Source organism: Pleurodeles waltl, chromosome 3_1, assembly GCF_031143425.1.
Source record: "Pleurodeles waltl isolate 20211129_DDA chromosome 3_1, aPleWal1.hap1.20221129, whole genome shotgun sequence".
NCBI lineage: Eukaryota > Metazoa > Chordata > Amphibia > Caudata > Salamandridae > Pleurodeles > Pleurodeles waltl.
The window spans coordinates 1954124531-1954150637 of NC_090440.1; the positions used below are offsets into that span (position 1 = coordinate 1954124531).

At 46.1% G+C, this 26107-nt stretch overlaps 1 protein-coding gene across 2 annotated transcripts in view; it reads left to right on the top strand.

The window, feature by feature from the left end:
- Nucleotides 1–26107, top strand: part of ABR (ABR activator of RhoGEF and GTPase) — an 826710-nt gene that overhangs the window by 179220 nt on the left and 621383 nt on the right. Inside the window, exon 1 of one of the 2 annotated variants that reach the window (XM_069226276.1) lies at nucleotides 5898–6324. The exons of the other annotated variant lie outside the window; for it this stretch is intronic. Within the exon in view, the coding sequence (XP_069082377.1) occupies nucleotides 6264–6324 (61 nt within the window). The 5' untranslated portion in view covers nucleotides 5898–6263. Of the gene's footprint in view, nucleotides 1–5897; nucleotides 6325–26107 lie in introns of those variants that run through there. 2 annotated transcript variants of the gene reach the window in all.

Here is a 26107-nt window from a genome sequence, read left to right on the forward strand (position 1 = left end):
GAGCACTGATAGGACTTGCACAACAGGGGGGATCCCACTAGGGTGACGGACAGCTGAGATCAGGTCTGGCTCCAATTGGGCACACAGTTCTTGGATTGTGGCCCCATCAAGTCTGTAGGTGAGGATAATGTGCCTGTCTTCCATTGTCGCCAGGTCCACCAGGGGTCTACACGGGGGGATGTCTCCATCTCCTATTCATCCTCAGCGGTTGAACTCTAGGGTGAAAAACGGTGAGCAGATGGTCAGATTCAAAGATATCCTTAGAGTAAAATGCCTTGCATTTTGTGACAGAAACAATATGTGAACAGTTAGGTCCATTAATGTGCCTATGTCTGCTGTGACGCAGTTAGGTGCCATGGCCTGTTCCCCCCCCCCCCCCCCCCCCTTGAAATGGTGGCCGTCTGACCTGTGAGGAGGGACAAGTGGAAATGAGGTAATTCCGCTGACGTTGTGCGCCGTTGCGGGAGCCGGTCAATGACCGCCGTGCAGCACCTCATTGGTTATCATTGGGGCCTAAGGGTTCCAGTAGCCAATGGTGATGTACGCTGGCGTGACAGTACGCACCGCCGCGGACGTAACCGCCATTTTCTATCTGTTCACTCACTTGCTACCTGACCTTCAACAGGAGAGGACCTACACTGCAAGTGCTGCTGTGACCTGTGTCTGGAAGCGACCATGGCTCGAGTGTCTGGGGAAAGGGTCCCTGCCTTCACTTCGGAGGAGTTGGAGAGACTAGTGGATGGGGTCCTACCCCAGTACCATTTACTTTATGGTCCTCCAGACCAATAGGTGAGTTCACTGTGAGCACGATGCATGGGGCATGAACACATGGAGTGCTGTGTGTGTAAGCCTCTTGTAGGGGGGTGGCTGAGGGGTCCAGGGCAGAGTGCTGCATGTATGGTAGGCAATGTCTGTGTGTAAGGGGATGGGAGGGATATGGTGGGCCATGAGTGTAACATGCCGGACGGTATGACTAATACCTTTTTCTATGTATCTCTTTCTGCAGGTCAGCGCCCATCAGAAAAAGGATATTTGGCGTGCCATCGCCAAGGACGTGCGGACCCTGGGGGTCTTTGACAGGCGGAGCACCCACTGTTGCAAACGGTGGGAGGACCTGCGCCTCTGGGCAAGGAAGATGGCGGAGGCCCAGCTGTGGATGGCCTCCCAACGAGGAAGTGGTGCTCGTCGTACCCTGACCCCCCTGATGTTCCGCATCCTGGCGGTGGCCTATCCGGAGTTGGATGGGCACTTGAAGGAATCACAGCAGTCACAAGGGGGTGTGTACAGTTTCAGAATCAGAACATTGTGCCTGTTGAGGTGTTATCTGGGTGGGGGATGTGAGTCTGTGGGTGCCCCTAGTCCAGGACGAACATGGCAGGGTAGGTTCCATGATGGGCAGGCTCAGATGCACTCCAAACCCAAATATGCTAGTGGGCATCTACTACTGGGCAGGGTCCTGTGGGTTTCAGGTGTGCTGCTATTGGCGATAGGCATTGTACCCCATGGCCTGGTGACTAGCATTGTAACTGGTAGTGCATGGCCTAGTGCATAGGGCTGTTCCCTGTGTGTTGTGTACGCCAACGGTGGTGGCGTTGCTGGCATTGACCAAATGTATCCTCTGTCTCCCCCCCCCCTTTTAGTTTTGTCACCCTGTCCTTGTGTGCATTAGCATCATCTGGCAGAGGAGCAGAGGCACAAGCGATGGAGGGAGCTGCATCCTATATGGCCGATGAAGCCGAATCCACCGACGGTGAGGGCACCAGTGGGACGGAGGGCAAGGTGAGCACCACAGTGGAGACTGGAGAGGACAGTTCAGACAGTGACACCTCCTCTGATGGAAGCTCCCTGGTGGTGGCGGACACCTCTGTGGCCACCCCAACTACAGGTACAGCCGCCACCCCTCGTACCAGCTGCGCCCTCCCAGCAGCCCCTCAGTATGTTTCCCGTGCCCGCTCACTCAGGAGGGTGGGCATCTCTTTCGCCCCAGGCACCTCAGGCCCTGCCCCAGTCAGCCCTGCTGCCCTCAGTGAGGATTCTATTGACCTCCTGCGATCCATCTCTGTTGGGCAGTCAACCATAGTGAATGCCATCCAGGGTCTGGCAGGGCATTTGCAACAAACAAATGCATTTGTTCCAGGCTCTGGCCCAACTCCCTGATGGCAGCCATTGTCCCTGTATCTAACCTCCCCCTCCAGCTTCCCCTACCCAGTCCCATTCCCCTCAACCCCAGCCTGTCCCAAGCACACCTTCAGACCAGCATGCACCGAAATTAACACCCAGAAGTGGCTCGGGCAGACTCAAGCACCACACTTCATCCCACAGGCACTCACACAAGCACCATCCAGATGCAGACACACCAACATCCACTGCCTCCACTGAGTCCCCCTCCTCCTCCTCATCCACCTCCCTCCCAGTAGAATCTCCACTCACACTTGTGGGCAGCCGACAAAGGCTGTGGGGGAAGGGCTGGATCCTCCACCCACCACTGACAGCACCGCCACCTGCACCGCCACCTGCCACCACTGAGCAGCAGTCACCGCCGGCGAGCAGTGTGTAGTCATGCCTCCATGGGCTGTAGTGTGTCCTGGCCCCTGCAACAACTGTAGGTGTGACACCCAGGTGAGAGATTGTGACCTTGCACCATCCAAGATCTGCTCTGCATCACTGGGCACAAGGCGCCCCTCTAGAACCAGTGGAAGAAGGCATCCACTCACCCCCTCCTTGGCAGGATGAAGCACACTGGGCACAAGGTCCCCTCCAGAACCAGTGGACGAAGGCATTCACTCACTCCCTCCTTGGCAGGAGGAAGCACAGTGGGCACAAGGCCCCCTCCAGAACCTGGTGGAGAAGCCACCCACTTGAGAGACTGTGGCCTTGCACTCCCCAGGACCAAGCAGTGGGCAAACCACCCACTTGAGAGACTGTAGCCTTGTACTCCCCAGGACCAAGCAGTGGGCAAACCACCCACTTGAGAGACTTTGGCTTTGCACTCCCCAGGACCAAGCAGTGGGCAAACCACCCACTTGGGAGAATGTGGCTTTGCACTCCCCAGGACATCGCAGAGGGCATGTAGCCCCCTCCAGGAGCAATGGCGTTGTACCATCTTCTGGCTGAGGTGCCCCACATTCCCCTTCCACCTGATGCCCCAGCAGTGTTCTCTCCGTATTGAGGCAGGAGTCAAGTGTGGCCTTTGCCTATGTGATATGGCCCTGTGGGTCACGGATATATTGGACTGGGCATTGTCCCTCCATTTGTATATCTTGTTGATGCAGTTTTGTGCTTTGAGGAAGTATTTCTTGAACTTTTTATTATTACACTGGCTTTACTCACTTCCTTTTGTCCTTGCATTATTCCTGAGGTGTATGGGGTGGATATGTAATGTTGTTGCATCTGTTTGTGTGTATGTTGTTGGGGGTGGGGGTGTTGTGTGTGTGTGTCACTCTCTTTTTCCTCCCCCCTCCCTTGTGTGCTAGGTGCAGTACTCACCGTGGTCGCCTTCGCCGCCGTTCGTGTTTCTGGTGTAGGAGGAGGTATACCAGCATGGGAAACACCTGTAGTTCGGGCTCCATGGCGTTGTGGTTTTTCCTTGAGTGTCCAGAGGTGAGTCGTTTCCCTTCTGTGTTCTGTTTCTGCCGTGCTTTTGATGGCGTTGGTACCGCCCCGGAAAAGCTAGCGGATTGGCTGGTTGTAATAGGGTGGGCGGTACATTGTCTTCCGCCTGGCTGTTGGCGGTTACCGCCGCGGTGCTTGTTTCTACGGCCGTGGCGATCGGTGTGTTAAATTGACTGTCTGTGTTGGCGGCTTCCACCGTGGTCACAATTCCATTTTTTTGATGACCGGCCTGTTGGCGGTATTATTGCCACTTAATCACCAACCGTCAGGGTTGTAATGAAGGCCAATGTGCTGTCAGGTGTACTTTCTTATTGGTTTACGTTGTATGAGGTCCCAAACATTATCATAAGCAGGTTGCCGATCTTTGCGCACCCAATCACTAATGCTCACAGCCACTGGCACAGCAAGGTATGGCTGCCAGACCCTGCCCCTAACCCTTGGGCATGCCCAGCCCAAGCAAACGCCCAGCCTTGCTGTGCACAACCTTCAGCCAGACCCTAGGCCCAACCCCAACTCAAGACCTACACATGCTACTCACCGCGTTTATGAATGCTTATTAGAGATTGGCTGCAGGGCCCTCACACTTGTGCCCAACCACTGCTGCAGATAGCCCTTGGTTCCGAGGAGTGGGGTTAGACCAGGCCCTGCACCCAACCCCCACTGCAAATGCCATTCACCTTGTGCAACTGACTTGCATCATTTCATTTTTTTAAAAGATTTCAGGATCTACGGCTCCTGAGACCCTTTAGAAGGATCAGCTGGGTCCAAGGAGGGTCCATCATCTACAAATCCTGTGACAAAATCCACTTTTTAGAATGAATTTTGAAGTCAGTGAGGATCCCTTGCCCCCCCCGCCCCCCCAGCCGCTTGGAGACCAGGGGGTCAGGGTATGCTAACCCTACTCCATTATGCCCATTTTTCCCCAGCGTGGTGCTTGCTGACAGCCGCCCGGGGTGATGTTTTGTGGAATTCTGTGTGAAATGCTGTAGCAGAGAGCAAAGTTTCCCGTGGAAGTCAAAATAGAAAGTGATAGATCTCCTCTTTCCCTTTTTGCTCACCCATCCTCCCTGAACCACAGCTGCTTAAATCTGGACATGCCAAATCTTAGCCACTAATGCTTATTAATTAGCGCCATTCGACGAATTTGCAGAAAACATTACAGAGTTCTAAAGAAAGAAAAAAGGCCTTTTCAGTGGTACATAGACATAACCAACAACACCTACACATTTAAAGGCCTGAGTGTATATATATATATATTTATATCATGTTTATGCGCATTTATCGCTCAAGAGGCAGTGGTATAAATGCTCTTATTTAACAACACGGCTCAGTCTGGCAGCTGTAATGTGTCTTTTCATTAATGGGAGAGAACAACGGTTTTAAAAGCAATAGTCAGATCACGTCCGTGCCCTCTTGAGCCTCGTGCTGCACTTTCTGATCTTGGGCAACACCCTGTGAGTTCCACCCGTCCTATCCTCCGGTCAGACTTACCCTGTTGTTGCCTGAGTGCACAAAAAGCACTGAGAAGAAAAGTCAAAGCTCTCTTGCGCTGCATTATAAGAGAGAGTATAACTGAAACGTTAGATTGTAAAGCACAGGCCCCTGGCCAGCTGCAGAAGGGGGAGACACAGACAAACTCTCGTAAATACTAATTTGGCAATCAATCCTTATTGTGCCCGAGGCCAGTTGTGCCTCGGATGCTGCCCACTGATGGTGCCCCCCCCCGCTCCCCGGCCTGGTGCATCTGAATTGCGTTTCACTGTTGGGAGCGCAGACAGGGGAGGGGGCTCTATTCCCCAGCAGGTGCCTGGAGGGGGAATCTGTGATGCTGCCGAAGCAGACCGGGCTAATTACCAACTGCATCGGAGGGGAAACTCCTGCCCATCTGTCAGTCTCAGCAGAGCCCTCACCCGCTCAGCCCCCTCCCACTGCTCCCTCAGTCCTATCAACCACATCAACTTGAGAAGGAGGGATGCGGATGGCTCTTCTTCGCATTTGTTTCCAGTTTTGTCAGGCTGGCCACACCCCGTGGGTACCAGAGTCCCAGCATCACGGATAACGGACTCAGAGCATCTTCCGGGTAGAGGCAGGGGAGGATGTCCCCGGCCGGACTGCGCCCGCTCTCATCTTGAAGGAACACCTGCTTTCAAATCCTCCGCCCCCTTTTCGTCGTCCCTTTCATAGGGCGGGGTGGAGGCACCCCCGGGGTCTCTGAGTAGCGGCGTACAGAAGACGGGGGCGTCTGATAGCAATGCCCCTCGGCACACCCTCCCCCTCTTTTGGGGAAGGGCTCGGAGCCTCAAGTGACTGATGTATTGTACACCCCCTGTCCGCAACATTTTCCTGTTATTTGTCGGTTTGCGAGGGACAGATATTTTTTTTTTCCTGCGGAGTCCCCCACATAGGCCAGAGTCCCTCCAAAGAACCCCCGCCAGCAGCAGCCCCAGCCCTCCCCGTTTCTACAGCCCCTCCCTCTGTAGCTGAAGCCATCCTTCATTGTGGGACCGCAGTCTCGGCTCCGTGCGCCGCCACAGCCCCGCCGTTCCCGGGAGCCCGCCAGCCTCCGGTGCGAGTGGTGCCCTTCGCAGCCCGCCCCGGCGCTGGGAGATGTCTGAAGGGCCGGGGCGCTGAGGGCAGCCCCGAAGAGGAGCATGGAGCCCCCCAGCCACCGAGGCCTGGCCCGTCTCTCCTGGATAGACACTCTCTACAGCAGTACGTGCCCTCTTTATCGATCTATCGCGGATTGAGTGGGTGAATGATTGCTACGACTTCTGAGCCCTGGTATGGTGGTGGGCATCGATCTGAGACCGAGATAATACCGGGTTAGATCACGCACGAGGGGCTGTCTGGAGTGTGTTTAGCTGTGTTTATTTCCGCATTTAAAAGGTAGACAGCGGCTCTTGCCAGGTAATGTCATTAGGTGAACATGTTTGTATCGATTTCTGCGTGCTTTCCTTTGTAAAACCTGCATAATTAATTTTTCAGTGGGCTTCCTTTGGCTTAACCACTTCTACGCCGATTAGTTAAAAACATAACTTTGTGCCACGTTTTTACCCTGTTCCATAAGGCGAAAGTGATGCAACGTAATTGGCAGTGTTAAACAGCTGGATAGAAAGAGCCCAGATAAATGAAGCGTTTAGGGAAATAAGATGTGTTTTGTGTTCCATATCAGAGGTGTTCGAAGGAAAACATGCCGCAGATTCAAAGAAAGCAAGCTGACAGTACCTGAAAAGATTCGCCATTTCGCGCATATCTGGTTAAGAACCGCAGATGCAGCGCCGCGGAGGCTGCAGGCAGCCTGGGATCCGCAGCGCCAGGACAAACACTGCCTACGTGCATTTGTTTTGATCCTTTGGTAATTGGTGTGTCCAAATAGGCGCGCGCGCAGAGCTTGTCCTAATGAGTCACATTGTGGCAGCAATTCGTATTTTAGTCCGCACATATGGGGGACGCTTGAGCCTTTGCACCCAGTTTGGTGTCAATCCGCGAGTAAGCTTCAAAGACCGGGTCTATAAAATTATTGTAGTTCGGCAAAATATTGCATCGAAATACCTCTTCTGTATTCTGAATATCGTGGCAGCCTGCTGTTCCTGCGTTGTAGAGTGAACCCCCTTCAAACAGCAGCCCTTGCAAATCTAGTTGTTGTTTGCATTGGTATAGTATAGCGCTTACTGTAATGTCTATGGCCTTGCAGCATTTTGGGAATCCGGACGTTCTTCACAGTTCTGGGATTCTCTAATGCACTAATAGTTTTTTTCCAGTATACTACACTGAAACCAAGAAACACTATAGTACTTTATTGTCGACTTTCTACTATCTGACAGCTTTTTTTCTGCCAGTGTGAAATATGCAATGTCTCTCGTTGTTCGCCATAAGTTCAGTTGTGCAGATGTTGTGTGCTGCAAGAGGTGTGATCATAAGATGGCTGATGGTTAGTAGGTTGAGGCAGACCTATACCAGGTGAGTGAGGTGTCCTCGTAAGTGTGGCGTGAGTGAATCTGCGTAGAAAGCCCTGTTTCACTCTACACCTTTACAAAACAGGTTTCGGCGGACATATCACTAAATGTTTTTCTCAATATTTTTTGTACTGGCTTTAAGTTGGTAACTTGTTTTTCTCTTCAAGGTAAGAGACAGCTCTTTGTGCTGACTTATACTGTAATTAAAATGGTTGTATGTTTAACTACGACTGTAATGACCAATTATGGAGCACACAACTCGAACTGAATAGCCTCTAGGGCGTTCAGTAATTGGTGGTGCTATTGTGCGACTCGTCAACTTTAGGTCAGTAAGGTTCTGCATTTTCTCTTCTGGGATCTGAACCTGTGACCTGGTGGTCCTGGACATGTGAGCTATGCATCCTCAGTTGAACTATACATCGAAGACAATGCTGACCTGTGCCTTAGAGGTCAGCGATGTCACGTGCTCTGGTTTTAAGTTGGTAGAGGTCATGGAGATCGTGGGGCGGGTTTCTTCTGATATATGATCGGTGTTGTGCACTGGTTATAGGTTGATAGATGTTATGCGGGGCATAGTTCTTGTTTCCTGTGGCATAACACATGGCGTAGATGGTGGTTAGAATGGTTGATTGATGCATAAAGGTCTGTGAGTCATGTTTCAAACAGTACAAGACATTGTACAGCGATCATGATTTAACTGATGTGCGGAGATACATGAGTCATAATTCCCCAGGGACATTATATGGCCTTATGCACATCTTAAGATGTGCTATCTGTCATCGCTCTTATGTTATCAGAGGAATATTTGAGTGTTGCTGGATTGTAAGGGTACAGAGGGACTTATGTTGTGGCATGACAATTCTCTTTGCACAGTTTTATGGCCTAAGATATTAATTTTCATGTTATATGTTTTTTGTATACTGCAACATTTCCCAATTACAAGCTTCTTTGCGCTTTAGGTTTTCAGACCAACAGCGGTCTGCAGATGTACCCAACTGATGTTTTCAGTGTGAGGGAGGAGGGGTTGTATTGGTGAATGACACCCGCTTGCCTGTGTAGGTGTCGTAGAAGTGGTTGGTAGAGTGATGCTCCAGAGAGAGAAGGCGGATCTTAGAACCGCCCAGCCTATCCCGTGTGACTGCGGCCATGAGTTAACACTTGTGGGTGCTTTGCAGGTAGGAGTCTTAGGGGACTTGGGCTGTGTTGAGCATGCTGAAACAGGACATGTCTAGAGGACTGAGAGACTTGTCAGCTGATCTTGTTAGAAGTTGCAAAAATATGTTTCTCAAATTCAAGTGGTGACCTCCTGCACTGCTTGCAGTCTATTCAGTGAATGATTAAATTGTTTGAGCACCAAAAAACTATTTCATCTGCGCTTTGCACCTTACAGATGGGCAGTCGTATTATGTCATTGAAGATATCAACAAGCAGTTGCCAAAAGTCACCAATAAGCTTCTGTTTACTGCCGAAAGGTGCAGGACCACCGTTTTAGTGGCCAATAGAAAACTGGCTCCTAAGTTCATTACTTTACGAAATCCTTTCCACCTGTTTCGCAGGAACAAAACTACCTCAAAGTTTGCTGCTTATTAAGAGTAAAAGGCAGGGGACCATGCCTTACAACTCAGTTCCAAATGAGTGCTCTCTTGCTAGATGATTTGCGATACGCACATGGGAGTTTCTTGTTTTAGGGACCATTCGTTAGCTTCCACAAAGGGATAAGATACTCCAGTCAACTTACCTACATGAAACGGTGTTCTCCATGAGAAAGTTGAGTTCTCGAGTATGTTGGCACAACATCTGGGTAGGATTCACATTCAAAGCAAGTTTTTGGCTAGTGATTTCTACAGCGAACCACAACAATGGGCAAGACACAACCACCTCTCTCATAATCACATTCTGAAAATACCAGGATGCCACCTCAAAGCCTGGACATATTGACATTAGCTTGTTATGAAGCATAAAAAGGACAGGCCATTGAGAACTGAGAGCTTTGGCAGTGAGGCAAATACACGAAACAAAGGGCTACCAAAGTAAAGCAGCTACAGAGAACATAAGGGCCAGTAGTCTAGCTAAGTGGCTGGCTTGGATAACTCACCACAGATAGTCTGAAGCCACCCATAGAAAATTATAGTTCACTACAGAGTGTGAGAAGTTATCTTTCTGCACTGTTGGTAAGGGCTATTTCACAGTAGTAAAAATGTTTCCTTTCTGGTTCTTCACTGAGTTGCAAACACCTAAAAAAAGTTCTTGTTATAAACTTAATTTGCATAATTGTAGTTGTGGAAATGTCAGATGAAACAAACCAGCTCTTCACTCCTTAACCATCATCTGATTTTGTTTTTTGCCAATCACAACATATTGAGCCAGAGAGTGGGCAACACTGGACAGATGGCCCTGCGGAAGCCAATGATGTACAGCAGTGTACTGTTGACTTTGTTATTAGTTTTAGCTGCAACAGAAGGGGATTTGCTAAACTATAAAATATGGTAACAAGAGGGACTATCACTCTGTTACTTTACATGCTGGACAGGGATTAGTCCTGTTCTGTGTTAATCATTAAGCTTTTAAGACCTGTTTAACCTAACCGCCATGGAGCCAAACATCCTTTCTGTCTCATTTTGGCATTACTGGTACTGCCTCGACTCTTTTAAGATGATTTCTGTCAGACAGTCCACAGTCAGCATTTGTGGACAGCTTAGGTCAAAATAATTTTCTCTTCTGTTCAGGGTCCCTCCAGGACCCTTGTTAAATCCTACTTTGTTTAACCTGTGTGTGTCTTCTCTGGAAAAGTTGATTCAATCCTATGGCCTTCAGGTATTATCTTATGAAGAGAATACACAGATTATAGCGACTGTTACAAAGGATGTGCGTTCAGTAGCCATGATTTTTAACAACTGCATGAAGGCTATCTCTTCATGGATGAAGGATAACTGTCTCAAATTAAAAACAGAAAAGACGGAGGTCATCATCTTTGGTTGCAAGCCTTCAGTTTGGAGCAGCAATTGGTGGCTCAGTACTTTGGGGGCTCCACCCTCCCCTGTTAAGTCTGCCTAAAACCTTGGGGTAATTTTTGATCAGCAACTTTCCATTGATCTACAAGTGAGTCGTACAGTGTTCCCATGCTTCAATATTTATCGATCTTTGAGGAAAATGTTTTCTTCTATTCCAATAACCGCATGGAAATCAGTGGTTCTTGCCATGAACTCTTCACGGATTGACTACTGTAATGCCCTTGAATGGCAACAATTTGTCTTAAAAAATGCAAACTGTCCAAAAAGCAGCAGCTCATCATATTCTGGATATCCCCAAATTCCAATCTATATCTAGTGAACTTCATAAGCTACATTAGCTTCCAGCGAGGAAGAGAATCATTTTCAGGTCCCTCTGTACTGCACATAAAGCCCTCTATAACTTGGGACCTAGCTTTATTAGATATAAATGTCTTTGTCCCTCTGAGACAAGGCTGCTCAGTTCACCAAAAAGAAACCTTGTGCCGGTCCCAGGACTTCGTCAGGCCAGATGGGGTGGCAGATTTTTTTTCTGTGGCCTCAGCCAAATTGTGGAACACCCTTTCTCCCCACCTAACAAAAATGGAGAATCAACTGGCCTTTAGAAAATATCTCAAAAATTGGCTTTTTGCTTTTTAGGGGCATGAGTTTTTCAAGTCTGGCTGCTCTTTATTTTTCCACTGGTTTCGATGGGTCCAGCGTCTTGACCTGGGATGGTGTATGCGTGCTTCATACATCTGTTTTCCTTTTCAGTGATTGACCAAACACTAATTTCCAATTGGTCACTGACGTCACCGAACAGTCAGCGGCTTGCCAGCTGTAATTGGACTGGTCTTCAATCATTTCAGTGATGTTTGCAGCATGTGATATTCTTTTGTGTACAGTGCTCATGAAGAATGAATTATACTCCTGCCCCTCGCCCTACAGTCTTCAACTTGAGAAGTCATCACAACATTTTTAATAAGAAAACTTACATTACTTATGGAGATTCTGCAGTGATTAGTGGTGATGCTCATTTGTAGACATGGGTTAAAACCCAGTGAAAGAGGGGAGAAAAAAACATGACTCACGCTGACATTTGGTGAATTGCAGCAGTTGTACTTATTGCCAGTGATTTTTATATGGCCCATTTTCTCAGTGATACAGTAGTTCATTTTTGATTTTGGATTGTTAGTTTTATTTATTATTTGTATAGCACATTGTGCTTTTCAGTAGTCTAGGGGTGACATTTCTGGTGGTGCCATGTGTGAAACTGGAGCCTGTACCAAATCACGCCTGAGACTTTTAGGTCGCTTTACAATACATTGCTCAGCAAAAGCTAGTTTGTGCTGGTGCTATTGGCTCTACCTTCAAGTGACAAAATACTCTGTAATTTCTGCTTTTGATCACCTGCTTTACCATGTGCTTGAGCCCAGTCCTCTGTAGGAGGCCGATGGCTGCAACTTATTAGCCATAAAATCCAGCTCATTGTTTTGGCCATAAAGAGTGCTCACCTTTGTCACACCACACCCTTCTTTTGTATTTAGGTACTGCTGCCTTCCAACTCTGTGGGTTAAAACCTTGGCTTGAACCTAGACAGAGAGCTGGAGTTTGAGCCAATTGCAGGATGCTCATCAAAAGATGCTTTCTTCAATTTGCAAGAGTTTGCACAGCAGTTTTTATTTGTCTCTAAAATCAGTTCAGCTGTTGTAATCCATGCTATCTATGCATCCAGGATTAGGAAAAGCATACTTGTGTCTGCCAGGACTGCCCCGATGCTCCAATTTAGAAAAGCATTGAAGATGCACCTCTTTAAAGAACACTACAATACAAAGCATTAACCGTCCATAATCCATATCACTCATTGAGTTCATGCTGGTCTTTGACCGTGCTCCACTATCTTTTGGCTAGGTTTGTGTTATAGAAATACAGCATACATACATATACAGTGACCTCTCAGAAGACTGTTGTAGCTTCATCAGTGCCCAGATCTCACACACATTACTTAATTGTCTCCAAGTGTTTTGGAATGCTATGGGTGGAGAAGTCTGATCATATTTTGGGAGCTCAAGTAGCAACTTAATTGCTCCTGTTTAAACAGAATGTCACCTTTCCAGTGGTCTGTGTAGCCTTTACATATCAGTATCAAATCTAATGCAGAACTTTACCGAAAGTGTCTGTCTACAAATCCAGTCTGCCCTTTGGGTTGTGGAAAGAACACATTTTCCTGGCTAAAGAGGAGGGGGTGGGGCCTTTAGTAGGGTAGGAGGCTTCTTGTGCAACTTACATGGAATAACCTTACTATTTCCTTCCGCCTGCTGCTGAACCTTCCACTATTTAGGCAGATACTGAAGGGACTGCTATTCTAGGCCCCACATCCATTTGTTTAAAGGATCAAAGCTACATCAAAGTGTAGCCTACAGTAGACATAGGGGGTAAGTGGAGCAGTGCCCTCTGCTGTTGGAAGTACATTAAGTGCTGACTGTGAGTCAGCCGTCTCTATGGACTAGATCGATAATCTCAACGGGTGATGGCGATATATGAACCTGAAGCTGACCGTGTCCCATACACAATTATGTGTTTAAAGGTTAACTTGTGCCTGCTTATCAAGTCCATACTCTGACCCTACTCATACAGTTTGTCAGTGTGTAAAGCCTGCCCTTCTGCCTAGTAACCTCTTCATTTGGCTGCACTTTTCTGACTCGTGCTAGGTCTTTTCTGCAACATGCACAGATCTTGTTCTCCTCCGTTCTTTTTCATGTGAATGTATCCTTCTAATTGAGTACCGCTTAATCTTTCTTCCTATTGCGCCATTTTGATTTTGCTGTTTTGGTTGAAAAAAGTTATGCGCTGTCTTGCTTGAGAATCCTTCCCCTCTGTCAATATTTTATGGATCCAAGAACTAGTTGAGCGCCAAGCACCAGCATACTTCCTAGTTCTAGGATTGGTCCTGATGCCTAAGCTTTTTATAAAGTTTTTCTTACTCCTTTTTTTAAAGCAATCGAATAATGATCCTTCATATCTCAGCACCAACTCAAAGATCCAGCAACATAGCTAGACAAGGCAGTCATGCAGCAACCAGCCTCCTACATGGAGCCTTGCAACCTCTCTGCACCCCATACCTTGTGCTTCCTGTGTGAGGGTGGACTAATGGACAAGCCCGTGGCTGGGATCGCCTCTTTCTTAACTACCTGCGCAGTCCTATTCACTTCTTGTGGAGTACCCCGAGGCTCACCCCGTGTTCATGTTGACATGCGTCTCCTTCCACTAACTGTGGCATTAGGGGCAGTGTGAAACAGAAGGTGTAACCAAAGAACCCAAACATCATTGAGTGAGCCTGCACGCACCTGCCTTTGCTCACGCCTAGGTGGGTTGTGTGTGTGAAGCGGTTCTCCCCTCATTAAGGAGAACATCTGTAATAAAATGAGGAATTGTACAGCAAAATATTACAAATATCTGAAAAGCCATAGGTTTTACAGGCAGGTTTACAGGCACATTCATGATTGTATTCGACTAGTTAATGGGCTTACCCAAGCCTTCTCGAGGGTCTTCGGGGTGTTGTGAGAGTGAGGGAGAAGAACATGTTGAAAAAACACCACTAAACCTATATATTGAAACAAAGCTTTCCAAAGAAATTTCCTGAAGAGCTAAGTTTTGCACTTGATGCAGGTAGTCTGGTTAAGATGTTTGAAATGACAAATTCGTGTTTTTCAAAAAGTATACATTTGCCTTCACTGCTGCCTTACACTTCCTTCGTGGCCGATCGGGATTTTTTGGGGGATGTTTTGCCCTGCTGCGGCTCCGGCTGTCCTGACCTGTGTCTGAGATTAGCCATCACTGCCTCCGCCTTTGGGGCACCTCGTCAGTGTAAGCCAATCAACCGTGCACTCCTGTTGCCCAATTGCTACTTCAGTTGAGAACAACACACGCCCTTGTTGACACCATTGCCCACGATTTGTGTGAAGTTTGCACAGTCAGTGCCTATGTTGACCTATTTTCAGCGGCCTCGCCTATGTTCAGTGTGCCCCGGTGCAAACAAAGACCATGTGCCCCCTGTCCTACTGATTGGGCAATGAAATACAGCCATAATAGGAGTTCTGTGGGCCCAAAGGACCTCTGCTCCCCGGTGGCACTGCACTTGTTGCACTGTTGATTGATAGCTACGCTCCTGCCTGTTTTATGTGGTAACAGATTGCACTGCTACTGCTCTCTGCGTAAGTGTGTGTGAACGAGTGAGGGTTAAGTATGGTTCTAGTGCTGTGTATTCAGGTAGATGGGTGTGTGTGTGTGTGTGTGTGTGTGTGTGTGTGTGTGTGTGTGACTGACTGACTGACTGACTGACTGTTCGGTCCTCATAGTGTGGGTAAACACTGTCAGTTCAAGACAAACACTATCCTTATGGGAACCAGTCCCCGTAGTGTGTTTAAGTAGTTTCGAGCAAGTGTATGAAAAAAAACTAAAAGTGCAGTTATATTTGCCTCGGTCTGCTTTATAACCTTCCCTACTATCAAAGGGCGCGTGGAGTTAGAAGAGTAAGTACACACTTCATTACAGTCAATGGCCGGTCCTCATAATTAAAGGGGGGATCCGATGTGTGTGTGTGTGTAAGTAAGTATTAACTACTCCTGTCCTTACTATGCCTGCTCTGTGAATAAGGAGCATGTTCCCTACTGTGGCCAGTCATGTGCCTGACACCTGTGTAACTTTTCTCCTGTGCACATGGATGCCTCCACTGTAACACGCATTATTATTCCATAATACATGGAATCCTTCAGAAACAAGAGGCTGGTTAATGTAATAGCTTATTACTGTTGAGTTCTAAAGCACAGTATCTCCTGCCAGCAGCCAAGGTAAAAGACAGGACACATAAAAGTTAAAGGTGTAGTTTAAAAAGCTAACACAAAGCCTGTATTTTCCTTCCTTTAGCTGTGTTTCCTATATGAGCTGTTATAAGCACTTTAGGAAATTATAGGAAAGATAGAATGTCTCTTCATGCTTTTACACATTCTGACTTACAATATTGTTTGAAATCTGACTTGTATTAAACTAATATTTTTACAACAAATTTCAAACTGCTTTTGGGTGTGTCTAAGTTTGCACAAAAGAGTTATGCTAAGATTGTTCATGTTTGCAAACATCCTATCTCTTTCATATGAAAGAGCAATGCACCAAAGATTTAAGTGATTTGTAGGGAGGGTGATGGCATAACCATGTATTATAAGGATTAAAGTAGCCCTGCAACACATTATAAGGATACTGTCAGTCACCTCGGAGTTCTGTCACCTATCAAAGGAACACCTCGGTGAACTGAGATACCTGCATAATATACAGCAGGGGGTACCTTATCCCATATGTTGTCCATTAACTTGGCATTGCTCATTTGGTCAGTGTGTCTGCTATCCAGATTCACGTGCAGTGTGTGTGTGTGTGGTTAAGGCCCATATTAGCCCTTTCCCATAAAAGACTAAGCTTTTTATCTGGCTCCGCTACTGTTGATTGGCATTTAATTCACCCACACACAAATGATTAGGCTTTGTGGGAAACAACAAAGAGAGTATTGCCCTTGTTTATAATCTACTAATTGTTTGATTTAGAGTTCAGGTTAATAAAACATCTTCCAGCATCTAGGTAAACGTAGACATAGTGGAAGATGGTATTGAAACAAAAATTCTCTTTTGTCAAAAGCTCTTAACAAATCTGGGACAAAATGCCTGTTCCCTGAAATCCCGGTAAGCGCAAGATGAGGTGCCTGGTGTATTTTTGTTTAGGATGCTAGATGTCCAGATCAGGGTGCTTTTTTAGATATCTGCATGTCTCATATACTGACAAAGTGTATTGTGCTAGTGATCTGGGTTTAGGCAATTTATCAAAACTCCACAAGTTCCTAATGATGGCGTATTTCTCAGTACTAAAGTTGTGTTGGTTTGACAGAGCTGTACATGCATGCAGTACTGGAACTGGAGAATATACTGGTAGCCATGGCTGAGGTCCATGGGCAGCTGCTTTTGTTCAGAATAAAACACTTTATGGATCCCACCTGACTCTGAATGAATCTACAAAGATTTTGCGGTTTCCTGAGCTAGTTCTTGACCTGCACCGAGGCCTGAGACCTCAAGTGTAATTTTTTTCGAAATCCATATGTTCTTCTGTTAATGAGCACCAACCCTTGAACCATCCACAAACCACGCTGGTAATAGGTGTGCGGCCTGATTCCAGCCAGGCCTTCAGGATACTTTGGGATAACATTAAATAAATGCTACATCTCGGAACGTGATTCTGTGTGTTTGGGCATAAACCCTCTGCCGAACATTGTGCTTCTTTTGAAATGGAAAAGGAGGGAGAGTGAAATCTTGCTTCCAAATCATATTCTTCCTAAGGTTAAGTAAATCATTTAAATTGAGCAAACCCAATACACAGAGCCTGAAAGGAGTAGGATAGCCATATATTAACTGTACCTGCTTGTGAGGCTGTGCCTGAATATTTGTGCTTAATATGCAGATACTAAAGCTCACAGAACCTCAACTGTGGCATTCCAGTGAGCAGTGTTCAGCACTGCCTAGCGGCACCCTTTTCTGGGGGCCATCAAAAAGTTGATCCGAGGTCCTGTAAGATGGTTTGGTCTCAGCCTGCAGCTTCTTCCAGCGGGTGAGGAAAGAGGTCCAGCAACATTGGGGGAGGGTGGGAACAGAAGGTGTTTAGCATAGCTGATACCTGCACATCCATCATCAGCTGTCAAAAGGCTCCTTCTTCTGCCTGAGGCTTTCTTTTTACATTTATATTTGCAGCTTCTTATAGTGCAAACCAGACCCACCAGGAAAGCAGAGTGCATTACAAAGGATTAGTAAATATACAAAGTGATGGAGAATAATATGCAACATAGCTGGGTTAATTAAACGGCGAAGAGACAATTTGAAAAATGCAATTTCAATAACTGGTGTCATCTAGTAGAATAAATGATAAGGGGAAACTCATGGGAAAATTAGTCATTGAAAGTTTGATTTTAGTACCTCACTCTTAGTGTTCCTCAGGTTGAATGATGTAGGACCAGGTCAAAGGATTCTTCTCTGTTATCCAGATCTAGATTTTCATTGATAGCATGCTGGATTGCCAGTATTTGGAAGGGACATTGGGTGTTTAGGACTTTAGTTTGTAGCTTGTAACTGTCATTGGATGGATTTGTCCTGGGGTAGCAAGTTCCAGACACTTAGATGATCCTCTGGGAAAGCTTGCTTTAGTTTTTTCAAACAGAGGGGCGGTTTCTAGAGTGAGAGTCAGAACGTCGGACCAAATGAGAATTTACTGAGATTATTTGTTTTTGTGCATGTGTTGTGGCTGCTACACTGTGTAAAACGTAATGCTCTGTATAGGCCGACTTGAACAAACATCTGGCTTCTGTTCAGGGTTATCGGGATTAGGATGACATGTTCATGGACCCTCTGTTAACCTGGTTTATCAAGTTTTTAGTGGACCCTACCCTGCATTAGCCTGGCGCATCAAGCTTTCACTGCATGCTAAACTACCCTGGTAGCTATACCAAGCTTTCGATGGACTCTACTTTACGTCAGTCTGTATACTAAACTCTCACTGTACAATATGCAAACCTGGTATATCAGGCTTTCACTGTTCGCTATGCTAACCTTGTATATCAGGCTGTCAGTGGATCCTCATATGAATTTATATTATGAGTTTTTTTCAGGATCCCCTTTGATATCCTTGGGTACCAGCTCATAACTGGATCCAATGCACAGAGGATTTTAGCTGAACCTCTCCTGACGAGGACCTAATCTTAATGAGTATTTTAGCTGCAGACCATTCAGAGTATTGTGTTAAGACAAGCCACAAAAACAAGTTACAGAGAGCATACGACTCCGTCCTCGAAGACATTTACCCCAGAGACTCTTTCGTGAATGGGCCATCTTGGAAGTTCTGACCTCCACCCGCAAGGCCATCGCTGAGTGCTCCCTGGAATGTGTCAGATGTTGTGGAAAAGGGGGACATTTCAGCTACGCTTCGCCTTTCTAAACGCATGCGCCACTCTATTATTCAGACGCTTTTCCGAGAGACCCTGCAGCAGAATTGGGGGTATACTTTTAACGCTGCGCTATATTTTAAGCGCCACCTTGTATGCTGTAATATTAGACTCGGCCAGAGAACGTGAATTGTCGTAACTATTGCAGAAACGCCGCGCAAGAGGTGCGAGCCTCACTGGAGAGCGACTTGCTCACAGCCGCCCCCACCCCCTCCACATAACGCCCAACTAGTAGCTGATCTGGGTGTGCTGTTTGACCCCATCGTTTCTGTTTTTCAGAGGGAAGCGAGTGACCTCTGCTGTGCAGAGTACGATGTACAGAAATCAAGGCTTTCAGAGACAGCGAAGAACGTTCAATAATGGGGTGAAATGGGGTCTCCCTTTGCAAGCGGACGAGCAGCAGTATTCAGTTTCGCCGAATTACGGCTAATCTCGGGCAAACGCAGGTGTGATTTTCCCCTTGAGAGAAATAAATCACCGCGCGGACCACTGGAACCTGCTGTGGAAAAGGTACAAGTATTATATCGTTTTAGATTCAAGCAGGCACTGAAGATGAACTTCGCCCGAGATTAGAAAGAGAACTCGGCATCCAAGATGGCGCCCAAATTCATCGCTCATGCCAAGTACGCTAGGCTGGCACCCAAGGCCACAGCTCCAAAAACTCGCACGTGCACTTTAAGACAATAAACTCCATATTTGTAGGGCAGTGTTTGTGCCACAACTTTTCCATTCAACCATGTAGTGACAAAAGAAGAAGCATACATTGCAACTACTGCTGTGTGGATGTAGAGCAGAACTGGCTATGGAGGGTGTTGTTCAGCCAGAATTTGGCTAGCCTCATTTATTTTGCAACTTTCAAAGTTAATTTCCCTCAGTGTCTTTCTTTGCCCCTTCCTAACCTGGCCAACATCCCCCTCGATCGTTGTAGTCACACGGCTGGTCAGTTTAAAGCTGGCACTCTCCATGTATTGAGTTCATTCTTTAGGCTTGTGATATGATAAGGCGTAAGATATCCCAGGCATAGAAAACATATTTCACATCTCTGTTGTACCTGGGGTTTTTGACAGCCATTGTTTTTCCACTTTGTGAAATTACCTAAGAGTTTATGGCTTTGGAATTAAAACATGGTATATCTCTATTATGTGATGGGTGAATCCTGCTTTCACTAGAGGCTTTTTTGCTTATTATCTATTCCAATAGTAACAAAGTGGCCATCTTAATCTGCGGTTTTAACGATGTTCTATACAACGTATAAGGTTTTGGTCTCTGGCCAGCAGCCTGATCAGAAGCCAGATTTGTAGTCTTGCAAAAGATGGTAGCATTGGTGTGATCTTCAAGTTGCTTGTAGACTACTTTTTCGACGATCTTGCTGATCATGGGTTGGTGAGTAATTAGCTGAACTTGGTGAATTTATCAGGATCTTGTTTCTCTTGAAGTGAGAGGATCTGGCCTTTCGTGATAACTTCCAGTAAGATTCCTTGATTGAGGGAGGTGTTGACATTGGCGACTAGGGATGAGAGAGCTTCCCCAGAGCGAGCTTTAAGAAAGCGCAAGAGTAAGAGATCTTCAGAGGGAGTTTAAGGGAATTAGGTATTGTGGAAAAAATCTGAGAAGATAGGGCTTTGAAGGTTGGCCATTGCAGGATTCTACTAGAAGGGGTGGGTGTGAGGGGAGAAGCAGAGCTTGATGTTGCCAATGTGCTATTGGATCTTGCGTATTACTTCACTGAAGGCAAGGTTATTGACGTTGCATTTGCCTGTGGATTGTGAGACAGGAAGATCAGTCAGTGCTTGATTGTCTTGAAAAGTGTTCCGTTTATGTTGGTGGCTTCATTGATGGTGTTGGGATACAGCACTTTGCTGTAGTTGATCTAATGAGCTCTCTGCGTGTTGGGTGGCAGGATTTCAGCCTTGTTGAAAGTTATTTTTTCTTCCATTTCTTTACTCCCAGTGTATGGAATATTATGTTGTCGGTGAGATCATTAAAGTCCTACGGTGCTGAAGGTTTTGGCCTGCAGTTGCATGTTTTAAAAGGAGTGTGGATGTTCAGATAGTTTTCCAAAAATGTTTTGGTGACCAAAGTGGAATTGGGCAGGGTGAGGGATGCATTTAAGCATTACGTAGCCAATGGAGATGTCTATGAAGGATATGAAAGTTTAGTGTTCTCTTTTGTGTAGACATTAGTTTGTTGGTACTAAACTGAACAGGGAGCTTGGGGTAGTGAAGTGGTTGGTTTAGTCCAGAGGGTATGGGTGGTTTGCATTGTTTTGTTGATGATGTTGAGAAGTAGAGGTTGAGGAAGCAGGCATTGGGATATGTTGGTTGCGTGAAGCGTTGTACCACATTGAGTGTGTCAGTAGGGGTGAGGAGGATGTCCCTTGTTTTTTGGCCTTTTGTTGTCTGGGGCGATGAAGTCACCTAAAAGAGTGGTATGGGCATGTCCGATGAAGTAGGTGGTGAAATGTTCTGAGAATCCATAAATAAAGTTTTTGTTCTGCATAGTCATTTTGGTATTCCACTTTAACTGAAAACAGATTGGCAGTTTCCAACAGCACTGCATTTAGATGTGTTTCAGTATTATTTTGAAAACATTCTTGATAATATTTCTAAGGAATTTTTTTTTGTATGGGTTTCAGAACTTGAATATTTCCCAGATCTAAATTGAATGTTTTCAGATGAGGTAAGCTGCTAACTTTCTTGAGTGTAAATAAAGTCTCCTTGTGAGAGGGATACAATTAAAATTTTCTGAAAATTTGGCTTGCTAATAAGGTGCATTATTGTAATTGATTGGAAAAAAATTGTGCTAGCTATTGTTCAGTGGTGAAGTTTGATTGGTTCCATTGAAGTATAAAACTATTTGAATGTTGTATGGTAGTCTGTCTTTGATTTTAGTGATGCAGCAACTCACACATCTTTGCGGTCTATCCTACAGGTTGCACGGTTCATGAGAAAATGCTCCTGTTTACTCCCACTGCTTCAGCAATACTTCCCCCTCCCCCCCCAACCCCTTTGGGCCCAAATCCCTCCCTCGCCTACTGATCACCTGCTTGGTTAACGTCCTATCCTCTTCATCAGTCACCCCTTTTGAAACGACCCCTGTCCTCTGCCCTATCTTGATGTTCCTCACCCCCCTTTTACTGTTGCAGTGTTGCTAGGTTAACACTACACATTTATGAACATGGATCAATGAATCTTGATATTGGTTATTTTATTTGAGAAAAAATGTCCTGACTATTCCGTGCAGTGCTTCATGAGTTATTAGGAAAAAGGTTTGTACATTGTTTGGCTGTCGCCGGAAGAATAGGTTAATGCTTTTGCCATCTAAAGTGTTGTCTTTATGCTAAAGAAAAAGTTTCATGTATTTCACCTGGGGTGTGCGTTTGTCACATTGATCAGTATTGCTATTGTTTTTCTATTTTCCCAGCAAACGTTTGCTGTTGATTTATGTAGACAGTAATGAGGCTTTGCATGTTTCAGATAACTTCTGTTTGGGGTAATTCCCGTTCCACACAGGAGCTAGTTAGTGCGGCCAGTTCCAGGTATTCCCAGGGACAGCCCACTTCCAGGTGCCCATGTACAGGTACTGACAATTTGCAAATGTTGTGGTTTCAAAACAGTTCTTCTGCAGATGTGAAGTAATGGGTATTGCAAGCTCCCATTGTAGTCCACTCGCTCCTGGACATCATACCGACCACTGCAGTCGTCAAGAAGATAAAAAACAAATCCATTTTTTGGTGGGATTAGGTAGTGCTGTGGCAAAAAGGGAATGGAGCTCACTTATAACCAAACTCTGTCTCCTTCCAAGGAACAATGCCCACACATGCACCCACAAGCCGCTGGCACACGGTGAGCTGGTAGACTGCCTTACAAGCCCACTCGGAAACCTGCCAGCCAACGACAGAGAGCTCTTCTTGCTACAAAACATGCAGGTACCCACAAGGGGCCTTGCTCTCTGGATTGGGCAGTTGTTGTAATAAACCAGGCAGCTAACAGGTCTCTGGGATGGGTCCCTGGTATAAACCAGCAGCCAACATCATACCGCCCTGTTGTCTGGGAAGGGCTGTTGGTAGAAACCAGGGGCCAGGCGTATCAAAGGGTTTTACCCATTCTGTGTCTATGGAAAAATGTGTTCATACATATGGCCCTAGGTCTCAACTGCAGTGCAAGTGTAGCTGATAAGCACAAGTCCTGCTGATCATTTTCTGGAACGTGGCGCTGACTCTGAAGAGCTGGTGGAGACTCTGTCCAGTGGGCCTCCCCTGCATCGGCATAGATTACACCCCTTCTTTGGCATGAGGGAATCATGATTGAATTGGAATGCAGGTTGCATTCCGCCAAATAGAGGCCAAAGACTGATTGGGGTTACAGTATGATGCGCTGTTCATAGATGCCCACCGTGGTGCATGCTGGGTGCACCTCGTGGCCTTGGTCTGCATTGCTGGAGTCCGATGAGGTTCTGATTTGGTAGCTGGTGGACCTGGTTCCCTTCTTAAGCTGAAAAATTACTGTTTTATCAGCAGTACGTGCCAGCAAAAGTAAAAAAAATAACATAGGACGGACATCTTTAGAGAGTTAAATCTTTAGTGCTAGTTCAGTTATCTCGTAAGATAATTATAAAGATGAAGGGGCAGTTGCAGCTTTAAGTATCATGAATTGGCAGAATATTGGCCGGTTTGGGTAATTCAAGGTTTCCATATATTTGTATTAAGAATGTTGTGGTGCAAACTGAATGTCCAGTCTGAATTTCCACCACTGACTGGCTTGCAGTGTGTGAGAACTGTTTAGCAACCTGATTTTTTTTTTTCTTCAGTACCGTGCCATTTTAGAATTTCTGGAATGCAAATGACTTAAAATTCGATATTCCAAGCACTTCCCTGCACCATTCATACCTGTAGTGAGTAACTCAGTGTGGGAGGCATTTGAATATTCGAAACCACTCAGTTGAAGTTTCCCGCCTCCTTGAGTGACAGTTCTTCTGCCTTCGCACGATCTCATCACACTGCTTTCTTCCTTGGGTGCTATTATCTTCATTCACCTCCCACTCATCACTGCTTGCTGATGTGTGCGTTGAGGTTGTGACTGTTGCGGTGCTCCCACCAAACTCTACGGCAGCGACATCTCTCAGTTTGCATTAGCTCTTGCCTCATCGCATCACCACCACCCACTCGCACACAAGTGCCTGCAGCAGTGGGAGAGTAAGGGCGCCCCCTTCCTATTAGCAGTGCAGAGGGAACGGGAAACACAAAATGCTGTGAATGTCCATAACCTGTCACCAACAACTGGTCATCCCCACAACACAATTCCTGATTGCAGCGCACCAGAGTAGGCATCCCTGCCTTTCAGGATGTCCTTCTGCCACTAACTTTTAGAACACTTAGATATTTTGAGGTACACTGTAGCACGTGCTCCTGCTTGTAAAGTAGGATATTGCATATGACCACTTCAGCGCTGTCATAGCGGCTTAGATGACTCACCTTGTATGGTGCATCAATGATGTGCAGGCCAGGACCTGCTGTAAAAGATGCTTTTCCATTAATGATAAATTTAAGTACACATTTTTATAGGTGTCATAGAGTAACTGAGAGTTTCTAACAAGGCCAGGCATTGGATTTCCAATTCTGTTGAGTCAATCCATGGCCCTATGTGCACCCATGATTTCAAGGAACAGGCTAATATTTAACTAGAATCAATAGCTGGCCTCAGCACAGTCATTCGGCAACTTACCCATGAATAAAGTACCATATACATAGATTGGGTAGCAGATGGCGACCGCCATGGCTGACCAGTCTGGTCCTTCCACTGCCCACTGAACATTATCCTTCAGCTCGACCTTTGCTCTTACCTACTATTGCTTACCTCCGTTTTCAACTAAACTTCTTGAGTTACTTTATGCTGCCATTTTGACCTCCCGCTCGTGCTTCTATGTTACTTGCGGAGTCTAATATTCTTTCTGTGCAGAACCTCCTTGTGTCGCTGTTAAGCCTCTTGCAAATTAGCATTGCCCTATGCTGTGAGCAAATGATCTAAAAGACACCTACATTATAGTAGTGCCTGCTTACACTATTGCAAGTGATAGGTCTGTGTCTGTCATATCGCCCCATATCTGCATCTCAACAAGACAATACAGACATAAAATCTCGAGTGTTTTTGTTTCCAACTAAGGACTTTAATCTCTTGGTACTTCTATGTGGACTGCTTCTTGTTCATAGTTACTTTTCTGGAAATGTGATCCTAAACCTAGACTCAGTATTGCATTTCATTGTTCTCAAGTTACCTAAGCATTGGGAGCAAAGGTTGTGTTTTTTCAGCTGCTGTTTGTCACCTTTGAGTAGGTTGGATAAAATAACACAGCATTCCTTCTCCTGAGTTACAGCTTATCTTATATTGCCCCCTCTGTTTCTTCACACCAAAGGAATCCACTCATTTTTGTTGCATCAAACATTACTTGCCATATTTTATTCATGAATCCCTATAGGTCCCATTTTTGTGAGAGTCTGGGTACCACCTACCATTGTCTAGTGTACTTTGCGCGACAGAATAAGCGCTGCTCACCTGAGGGCAGCAGTGAGAAGGGTCCATACAGGCTGTTTTACTGCTGACTTACCGGGCAGCGTAGGCCATTTAAACCCAAGTTACAGTTCAGGCACACTGTCACTATTTGCGTTAAGGCTCACCCTAGCCTGGGTGCGCCAGCACAGCCTGAAGCAGTGCTCCTTTCTACAGAAAGTGTGCATGAAACATGCCTGCGCTAAGAACGGTGCACTAGCGAAAGGTGGGCTGGCTTGCGCTGCAGGCCATGACACGGCTTCACTTTGAAGGATTCCCTTGCAGGCGGATGCAGGGAGTGACGTCCGGCAAAATGCCTGGAGATTCAAGGGAACCCCGTGCCCCCTTCCAAAGAGGTGCCCTTCGGGCGCCATTACACAAGTGTGAAAAGTGTGCAAATTCATATTTGCACTTTAAATCTTTTTTTCATTTTTTCTCCATTTGAGAAAATATATTTTCTTGAGCAACTCTTTCCAGCATAGACTTGCCATGTTGGGAGTCCACCCCGACCGATTCTCATCCTGTAAATGCATTTACGTCTTCCCTTGACAAGAGTAAGACAATCATATTCAGCAGGGAGTACGCCTTCTATAAGCTTGTGAATACACACACACTCATGCATTTCGTATGTTTACCTACTTGGGCAGCTATTCCTGCCTTGAAAAACCGTAATTATGTCCCACATGAACAAATTTACTCACATTTACTAATGCATCATAGAGGTTTAATATCATTGGTGAGCAAAACCATTCTTTAGAGTAAATTAATGTTTTGTGAATGAATACAAAACGTGTGTGAGCAAGTGAATGTATTTGTGTATGTAAGTTCACCTAAGAGGTGGAAATACCTTTGAGAATTGAACTCTAGGAGAGGGTCCAGAGTCCAGGATGATTTGGGCCTGGTTATGCCACTCTGAGCCGGGGTGTAGTTTGAAGGTGGTTTTGATGAAGCTTGAGAAGAGATTGAAGACTTTGGGGA